General features: G+C 47.1%; 1 protein-coding gene across 3 annotated transcripts; it reads right to left on the minus strand.

Annotated features, from left to right (window-relative positions):
- Positions 1-536: 536 nt before the first annotated feature.
- Positions 537-4,276, minus strand: COQ10A (coenzyme Q10A). Of its 3 annotated transcripts, none has more exons than XM_047741246.1 (5): positions 3,915-4,273; positions 3,191-3,337; positions 2,206-2,398; positions 1,880-1,981; positions 537-1,348 (listed from the first exon to the last, which is right to left on the minus strand). In XM_047741246.1, exons 1-5 carry the CDS (start codon positions 4,046-4,048, stop codon positions 1,181-1,183), a joined length of 744 nt encoding a protein of 247 aa, XP_047597202.1. In that variant the 5' UTR covers positions 4,049-4,273; the 3' UTR covers positions 537-1,180. The 3 variants fall into 3 exon arrangements, with proteins under 3 accessions (XP_047597202.1, XP_047597204.1, XP_047597205.1); XM_047741248.1 differs by lacking the exon at positions 3,915-4,273 and adding an exon at positions 3,474-3,719; XM_047741249.1 differs by lacking the exon at positions 3,191-3,337 and having other exon boundaries at positions 3,915-4,276.
- Between the last annotated feature and the right edge of the window lie 5,297 nt (positions 4,277-9,573).

Here is a 9,573-nt window from a genome sequence, read left to right on the forward strand (position 1 = left end):
AAAAGTACTTGACCTTTAGCCCCCCATCCTTCCTAATTTTGTTGTAAGATAGAACACTCAAGGACTGTAGCTGAGACCTCCTAACTGCATATGTGACTAATCCAAGGAAACTGGTGCAGCCCACTGGGTGAAAAGAACAAAACCATACCAAGGACAAACAAAGGAGGACTGCTAGCTCTGGATCTGAGCCACTAGAGGGCTCTGGTACTGTGTGGAATGCCTCCTCTTTGCAGTCTCCTAAGGAAGTCCTCAAAGTAAGAGGTGGTCCTAAGACCATCAGCTATATGGTAGATCTGATGCCAGATTATTCTGTCCTGAGACTCCTGCTACAACTGACCTTCTGAAAAAGTCTATAAATAGCCAAGGGAGTGGGTACTAGGTCCTGGCTTGTAGAATGTGCTACTATAGTTAGCAGGGACACTATGTCCAAGAGGCCTTCTTGCACCTTTATTCCCCTGAGGAAGGAACCCATGACTTTCTTCTACTCTGGTATATCCACATCATTCCCCCAAGACAGTATAAAAAAGCTAAATTCATACTGTCACATTTAATTTATTGAAATTTTATAAAAACTCAGCCAAGTAGAAGAAAAAGATACAATCCAAGAGTACAATTCTCTTCAGTGCTTTTTTTCTCCTTGCCCCTGGGCACTGATGTTAAGAAAGACCCTCACTCTCCACTAACCAGGCAGCATGGAAATATTCTTAAAGTGAGGTCATATGGATTTCAAGCTGGGGCCAGATCTCAGGCAACTCCTGAGGCATCTCAGGCAGGCAACAGTTATCGACCACTCAATACCTCTGTCAGAGGAAAAAGCTCAGTTTATTCATTCCCTAGAAAGTTGCTATCCTCCCCTGGTCAGATACTAAGACACTTTGATAGGGTCCAGAGACAACCAACTGTCCTGATTATAATTCATTGTAGGTAGGATGCAGACATCAGGCATATGGGGCTCGCAAGATGAGCCTGACCATATCCTAGGCATGTCTCCTTTCCATAACCTCCTGCCTTTCTGCCCCAGCATTTCCAGCCAGCTTATAACCCGATTTCTGGGGAAGTGAGAGGGAGAACATCAGTATAAACAAAGACTCTTCCCTTAGATTGGAGCAGGAGCCAAAGAAATAAATAAGAGAATTGGTTGGGAGGGAAAGTAGAGGAGAGGCCAGGGAACAATCCTGCCTCAAGTCTGGTGCACCTCATGGAACATCAGTTCACGGGGGATGGCTGTTTCTGGACCAAACTTGGTAGCTGCCCGACGCTCAAAGGCAGCGACATTCTGCTTGACAACCTCGTCGAAAAACATGGTAGCCAGCTGGGAGTGCAGCAGAGAACGAAATTCAAAGGAAATCTGGAATAGGTAAGAGACAGACAGAAACTACTCAGGACCATGTTGGATAGTTCCTGGCCAAAGACAAGGATACTTACTATTCAGTGTGTTTTCTTTCCCTCCCCCTCCAGTTCCTTAGATCCCTTCAAAAGCCCTTACTTAGATTTTTTTTTTTTTTTTTTTTTTTTAATTTATTTGTCAGAGATAGAGGGAGAGAGAGCGAGCACAGGTGGACAGAATGGCAGGCAGAGGCAGAGGGAGAAGCAGGCTCCCTGCCAAGCAAGGAGCCCGATGTGGGACTCGATCCCAGGACGCTGGGATCATGACCTGAGCCGAAGGCAGCTGCTTAACCAACTGAGCCACCCAGGCGTCCCAAAAGCCCTTACTTAGGACTGAGCACAGAGTACAAGTCTGATATAATCTCAGACCTGTAGAAAGTGTCATTGACTTGGGAAATGCTAAGTGCTAGCTATACTTAATAACTTTCATAGTACCTCTGCTCAACTCTCACAAACCAGTTGTAGCGCTATGCCACACAGCCTCTTGACTCACCGAAAAGTCCACAGTGCAAGTTCGGGGGTAGGCAGGAATACCAGGGCTGAATCGCCAAATGGTCTCTAAGTGGTTGAAGAGCTTGGCATCAGTGCAAACAGCCTAGAAGAGGGCAGTCAAGTAAATAATATTACAGTGGGATAAAAGCTATAGTAGGTAGAGGAGGGTATAAGAGAGAAATGTTTTCTTTCCCTTCTAATGTTTTTTTAGGAGAGTATTTGACACATGGAGATACAATCATTACAAAGAAGGCCAAAATAGCCCTTACATGTAAAAACGCTAGAGAACACAAAAACTTTGCTAATTAATCCTTCCCAGAGCCTCACCTTGACCATGTGAGGTTTGACCATGGAAACAGCAGAGGTATAACGTTCCACAATAGGTGGAAAGCCAACCTCTAACTGGGCCTTCAGGTGACCTTTACGGCTAGATACCACCAAGGACTTCTTACACCAGGGCACAAACTCACGATACTCCTGGACATTGGACACCACTTCAAACATCTCCTGCATTGAGTACCTAATGAAAGGAATCAGAGAGAGGCCAAGGGACTGTCAGCTGGGTCAGGTTCCTCCTTGCCCTAATTGCCCTCCCCCTACCCATACCTTTGCCCACCAACCATTCACCTTCAAGAACTAGAGATCCCAAAAAAGCCTGGATGAATGACTTCCCAAAAACAAACATGGAAATTTCCATGATGTTAAAATTATGTTTTGCAGTTCACAGAATGCTTTCGTATTTATTATCTATTTTGATCCTAACAGGGATCATTTAGGGGGAACAGAGGCTATCAATTTTACTGGTGATCACACAAGAACTCAGAACCTAGCTCCACAACTTTCCAAAAATGTAGTCCTAAGTAAATTACCTGTGCCTCTGTTTTCTCATCCCTAAATCAGAGTATAATAGTACCTGATTCATAGGTCTTTTGAGAGGATCAAATGAGAAAACCTACCTAAAACATTTGAGTAGCCTAACTCTAGCAGTAGCAAGTGCTCAGTAAGTGTTAGTATTATATCCTGCCCACAAATACATTTAAAAGGTCGGCAGAGAAATAATACTCTGTTGTCTTATATTGTACAAATCTAATCCCGTTTCACTTAATGCATATGCAGGGCAACCAAGAAGAGGGAAATTAAGGTTGGAAGGCTGGCAGAGAAGGATAAAGGATCAGTAATAATAGCTTGGGAGAGAGATGGCCAGGGATCATTCTTGCCCACTATTGCTACCCTTACATTCTAGCTTGGATTTAATCATTTGTTTGGGAAGGAAGGGAATATGGAAGAATGCTGGACAGGGGAGGAAGCTCACCCCATGATCCTACGCTCAGAATAAGCTTTCCGCTTGTTGGTGAAGGGGGCAGCAAAGCCCATGAAGGAGCGCGTGGGAGGTAAGCTAACCTCGGCCCCCAAGACCTGGGCAGCCCGGGGCAAGAAAAGGCTGCAAGACATCAGAAATCTACGGACAAAAGGAAAGGAGAGAGGATGTCAAGATTCTTTGTATTCTTCAACCATTCCGAGGGGAAGGGGAAAGGGGGTGGGGGTACATCCCAGAGGAAGGTCATACGAACAAACACAAGCGTTTTCCCCAGCACCTGCTGCAGCCCGACAGGCTCCCTTGCCAGGCAGTCACGAGTGCGAAAGGTCGAGGGCGGTTGAGGACAGTTGAGGACAGTGCCGGGGGAGGAGACGGGGAAAAGTGGGGTGCCTGAGAAGCGTAGTTGCCTTGGAGTGTGGGCTACGATACTGTTAAAAGCTAGGACTCAGAAAGTATCCCAGTCTCTGGGGCCTTGCCAAACCCGGCGTTGCCAAGGCGCCCGCGAGGGGCACGTAGTGATTGGGCACCCATCCCGGGTACTTCCCCTTGCGAATCACTTGCAAAAGCATTCCCCAAAGCTCTACATGAGACCCATTGGTAAGACCGCTGCCGCCCCACGCCTCGCCCGCACCCCAGGGTTGCAAGCCTCCGCGGTGGAACTTGGGGCCCCTGGGCGACCCCCTTGCCAGCCGCGCAGACGTTCGCACCTCCCTCTCACCTCATTGGTCGTGGCGGTCGCGGAGGGCCCGGGGGCGGAGCCGGGCGCGTGCCCGGGCGGAGCTTGAAGCCGCAGCAACGCTGGGCCGCCGCGCGCGTCCCGGCTGGGAGCCGCCGCGCACCCGCCGAGGCCATGCGCGGGACCGAACCTCCCTTGCCCTCTGGGCTCTGACCCCCGCTGCGCCCTCCTCACTCTGGAGGAAAAGAGGCAGGAAGCCGCCGCCGGGCGGGCTCAGGGTCCCCGAGAACAGGAGCGCCTTGGGGCTGCAGCTCCTCTCGCCCTGCTCCCGCCCGGGCGGCGGGGTAGCCTAGAACTGAAGCCGCGACCGCTGCTCCCACAGCTCCCAGTACCCCCACGTCACGCCGTTGCCATGGCTCGGAACCGGGAGAGGGAGGAAGGAAGGGGACAACGCGGCCTTTCGGGAGATGTAGTTTCACACCTCTAGCGAGAAAGGGCGCAGGAGTGTGTGAGAGGCTGCAGAGATGGCCAGGAGAAACGGAGTCGCCTGGCAAATTACTTGGCGAGTCTGTGGTCACGGAATTTATATATAAGCAGCACAGAGGCGACTTCGTGGGCGCGTCATCGTCAGACATCTGTTGATCTTCTGATCTCTTTTAGAGTCATTATTTTTTTTAAGATTTTATTTATTTATTTATTTGTTTGTTTGTTTGTTTGTTTATTTATTTCACAGACAGAGATTACAAGTAGGCAGAGAAGCAGGCAGGGAGAGGAGGAAGCAGGCTCCCAGCTGAGCACACAGCCCTATGCGGGGCTCCATCCCATGACCCTGGGATCATGACCTGAGCCGAAGGCAGAGGCTTTAACCCACTGAGCCACCCAGGCGCCCCTAGAGCCATTATTATATTCTTCCTCGTTTATGAGTAGAATTCTGTTAATCTTTGTAGCCTCTATAGTGCCTGGTACTATGCTGTACATCTTTGTGAAAGGAAATTAATCTTCCAAACTCTGGGCTAAGGTTTTGCATAATTTTTTCTTTTGATATTGATAGAAAGAAGAGGGGGAGGGGAAGAACAAGACTTAATTTTAGGGGAGAAAACCCTCTTTGTCTGGAAGTGTGCACCTGAAGGGTGCGACCTCAGGGCGGGAACCCAGGCAAAGAAATATCACTGTACTGCTTTCCATCCTGATACAAGTAGGGAAAACAATGCTCCTGATAAAAGTGGGAAAAACAAAAGGAAAATAAAAAGAGGGAGATTGGATCTAGATGGGTACAAAAGTAATTGAAATTCCCCACACATTTTAAGAATGGCGCTGCCTAAGGCGCCTGGGTGATTCTGTTGGTAAAGGGTCTGCCCTGATCTTAGGTCATGATCCCAGAGCCCTGGGATAGAGACCCTCCAGGAGTCAGACTATCTGCTGAGCAGGGAGTGTGCTTCTCCCTCTACCCCTGTGTGTGATCTCTCTCTGTCTCTCAAGTAAATAAATAAAATCTTATTTTTAAAAAAAAGATTTTATTTATTTATTTATTTTTCAGAGAGAGAGAGAGAGAGAGCACGCACAAGCAGGCAGAGGTGGAGAGAGAAGCAGGCTCCCTGCGGAGCAAGGAACCTGATGTGGGACTTGATCCCAGGACCCTGGGATCATGACCTGAGCTGAAGATAGCAGCTTAACGGACTGAGACAACCAGGCATCCTGAAAATCTTATTTTTTAAAAGACTTTATTTTTATTTTATTCATGAGAAACAGAGAGGCTGAAGGAGAAGCAGCCTCCCTGAGGCTGGCCGCTGAGCGGGGAGCCTGATGGATCCCCCTAGGACTCCATCCTAGGACCCTGGGATCATGACCTGAGCCCAAGGCAGATGTTTAACTGACTAGGCCACCCAGGCTTGCCAAACAAATAAAATATATTTTTTTAAGATTTTATTTGACAGGGGCGCCTGGGTGGCTCAGTGGGTTAAAGCCTCTGCCTTCGGCTCAGGTCATGATCCCAGGGTCCTGGTATCGAGCCCCGCATCGGGCTCTCTGCTTAGCAGGGAGCCTGCCTCACCCCCTTCTCTGCCTGCCTCTCTGCCTACTTGTGATCTATCAAATAAATAAATAAATAAAGAGATTTTATTTGACAAAGATCACAAGTAGGCAGAGAGACAGGCAGAGAGAGGGGAGGAGGCAGGTTCCCGGCTGAGCAGAGAGCCCGATGTGGGGCTCGATCCCAGGACCCTGCGACCATGACCTGAGCCGAAGGCAGAGGCTTTAACCCACTGAGCCACCCAGGTGCCCCTAAACAAATAAAATCTTAAAAAAAAAAAAGAAAGAAAGAAAGAAAGAAAAGAAAAGAATGGTGGTGCTTGGTTATGAACCCTTCCTCTGTTTTTGTTCTAAATCTTTGGTCACATTTCCACACTCAGGAAAGTTTTGTCTGAGTAATGTGTGGAAAGGGGAAGAAGGATGAAGTAATTAAAGACTATGTCTCATTTGGGGTCTAACTGATGTGGAAGAGTAACAGCTTCTCTAGAAACAGGGGCCTGGAAACAGAAATCCTCCATCTCCCCACTAATGAGATTGGCATTAATTTTGGGATTTCCATTGGATATGGATTAACTTTTTTTTTAAGATTTTATTTTTTAGGGCGCCTGGGTGGCTCAGTGGGTTAGCCCACTGCCTTCGGCTCAGGTCATGATCTCAGGGTCCTGGGATCGAGTCCCGCATCGGGCTCTCTGCTCAGCGGGGAGCCTGCTTCCCTCTCTCTCTCTCTGCCTGCCTCTCTGTCTACTTGTGATCTCTGTCTGTCAAATAAATAAATAAAATCTTAAAAAATAAAAAGATTTTATTTTTTAGGGATGCCTGGGCGGCTCAGTTGGTTAAGCCTCTGCCTTCTGCTCAGGTTATGATCCAAGGGTTGTGGGATCGAGTCCTACATCAGCCTCCCTGCTCAGCAGGTAGCCTGCTTCTCCCTCTGCCTGCCCCTCCCCTGCTTGTGCTCTCTCTCTCTCTTTCTGACAGATAATTAAAGTATTTTTTTAAAAAAAGATTTTATTTTTTAAAGTAATCTCTACACCCATCCTGGGGCTCGAACTCACAACCCTGAATCCTCTATCAACTGAACCAGTCAGGTGGCCCTGGATTGCTTTTAAATTTTGAGCCTATTTTATTTGAATGTCAAAGACCAAGAACCCTCCCTTGAACTCTGGCTTACATTTAACATTTTTAAGGAAGGTGTTTTATGGAGAACGCTTGGGTGGTTAAGCATCTGCTTCAGAATCAAGTCCTTGCTGGGCTCCTTGCTCAGTGGGGAGACTGCTCCCCCCTCTGCCTACCACTCTCCCCTGCTTGTGCTTGCATTCTCTCTCTCTGACAAATAAATAAAATCTTTTAAAAAATTTTTTTAAAAGGAAGGCATTTTAATCCTTATTTTATATTTATATTATATATACGTGAAGCCCCAAATTGGAAAATGATCTTACCTCTTTTTCTCTCCTAATGTTTCTTCTTTTTCCCTCAGCACCCCTACCCCCACCACCAGGATACAGTCAGTATCACTTTCCAATTCAAAGATGGTAATCTGGAGCCACTCTCAGATGGGCCTGTGACCTTGAGGGACAGATTTACTCTTTCCAGCCTTGCCTTCTTGTCCAGACCCACTCCCTCTGACTAAGGGCTTACACATGTAAGACAGCTGCTTAGAGTGAGGAGAAAGGATCTGGCTGGATAAAAGACAGAAATTAACCGGGATACATGACTGAACTGTGACCTCATTAACACTATGCCTTAACCGAGTTAACTGCTGCAGAATCCCCAAGGTACAATAGGCCTGCCGAGCCAATTTGCTTGTTGTCCCCCTACTAATTAGATTAGCTAATTACTGCCATTTAAACTTTCCTAGTTCATTCCTCGTACTTGAACAACCAATTTCCTTCCATTTCCCTGTCACTCTACATCAATAACTTCCTTCAGGTACTAACCCAAAATACATCTATTCGAGGAAGACTGTCTTTCAACTGCACCCATCCCTGAAAATTACACCAAACACATGATGCCATGTAAAATAGCATGTATCCTATATTCCCTAGTTGTTTCGTATGTATATGTATGCTCTTCAAAGTTCCACAAAAATAGACACTATTACTTCTAAGTTTCTACTTCCAAGCCAGTTAGTATAGTGCTGTACTATGCATTCTATCATGGTTGAGTCCTCAATCAGCATTTGTTAAAAGAATGAAAACTGAGGCTTAAAAATAGGCAGATATGTGCCTAGAGTTACCCAAATGTGAATTCAGTAGTTGAATCATAGGGCTGTCTTCATAGAAGGGCTTTGCAACTACTCCCAGCCTAAATACCACTCCCACCACCCCACCCCTATGCCTCTCCCTGAACCCTGGAAGTATCTGTGTTACCTACATTATATCCCTTTTTTCCCCTACTGAGAAATCCTCTTTCTGTGCTCTGAATAATATTAAAAATAACTCTTTAGCTCTTCCTTCTTCTTCCAGCTGCCCAAAGTACCCGGCTGGTAACCTCGCTTGTTCACCTCTACTCCCACACCAGAACCAGGCACGTGACCTCAGCTCAACCCCTGACTCCAATTCCTCAGGTTACCAAGAGCTATTTCAGGCAATGAAGGCCATGTAGTCCGCTCCTCCCCATCCTCTGGGTCATATCCTAGCTCAGCCCTTCCTGGAAGGTCCAGTAGTCAAGTCAACATGTCCCAACACCCATATCCATCTGATCCCCAGCTTCCTTCAGTTTCTACTTCTTCAGCCTCATCTTTCTCCTCCTCATCAAATGTTAAGTGTCTGTTCCTGCTCTGTTAAAGCTACAAAGAATAATGTATACGCTTGCCTTTGGAGAGCTCAAAATCCTTTTTTTCATAGAAAACAAAACAAAAAAACCCAAAGTAATGCACAGTCCTGTGTTGGAAGACTGGCTAAGGAGTTTAAAATCCATTCTGAAATGTTGGACACTTGTATGTCAAACATGTAAGGTGAGGGGCGCCTGGGTGGCTCAGTCATTGAGTGTCTGCCTTCAGCTCAGGTTGTGATTCCAGAGTCCTGGGATCGAGCCCTGCCTGCTCGGCAGGCAGCCTGCCTCTTCCTCTCCCACACCCCCCACTTGTGTTCCTTCTCTCGCTGGGTCTCTCTCTGTCAAATAAATAAAATCTTTAAAAAAACAAAAAACAGGGCGCCTGGGTGGCTCAGTGGGTTAAGCCACTGCCTTCGGCTCAGGTCATGATCTCAGGGTCCTGGGATCGAGGCCCGCATCGGGCTCTCTGCTCAGCAGGGAGCCTGCTTCCCTCTCTCTCTCTCTCTGCCTGCCTCTCCATCTGCTTGTGATCTCTCTCTGTCAAATAAATAAATAAAATCTTTAAAAAAAAATAAAAAAATAAAAAAATAAAAAAACAAAAAACATATAAGGTGAAATGAGCCACAAAGGTATGCAGTTTTTTTTTTTTAAAGATTTTATTTATTTATTTGACAGAGAGAGATCACAAGTAGATGGAGAGGCAGGCAGAGAGAGAGAGGAGGAAGCAGGCTCCCTGCTGAGCAGAGAGCCCGATGCGGGACTCGATCCCAGGACCCTGAGATCATGACCTGAGCCGAAGGCAGCGGCTTAACCCACTGAGCCACCCAGGCGCCCCAGGTATGCAGTTTAAACCTGACCGCTACAGGGTACCTGGGTGGCTCAGTCTATTGGACATCTGCCT

Source organism: Lutra lutra, chromosome 8 (assembly GCF_902655055.1).
Source record: "Lutra lutra chromosome 8, mLutLut1.2, whole genome shotgun sequence".
NCBI lineage: Eukaryota > Metazoa > Chordata > Mammalia > Carnivora > Mustelidae > Lutra > Lutra lutra.

Coding starts and splice junctions, on each gene's coding strand:
- COQ10A (XM_047741246.1), bottom strand. CDS start 4,048: ATGGCCTCGGCGGGTGCGCGGCGGCTCCCAGCCGGGACGCGCGCGGCG. Junction 1,982..2,205: donor TCAAACCTCACATGGTCAAG/GTGAGGCTCTGG, acceptor GCCCTCTTCTAG/GCTGTTTGCACTGATGCCAA. Junction 1,349..1,879: donor CTTGCACTGTGGACTTTTCG/GTGAGTCAAGAG, acceptor TACCTATTCCAG/ATTTCCTTTGAATTTCGTTC.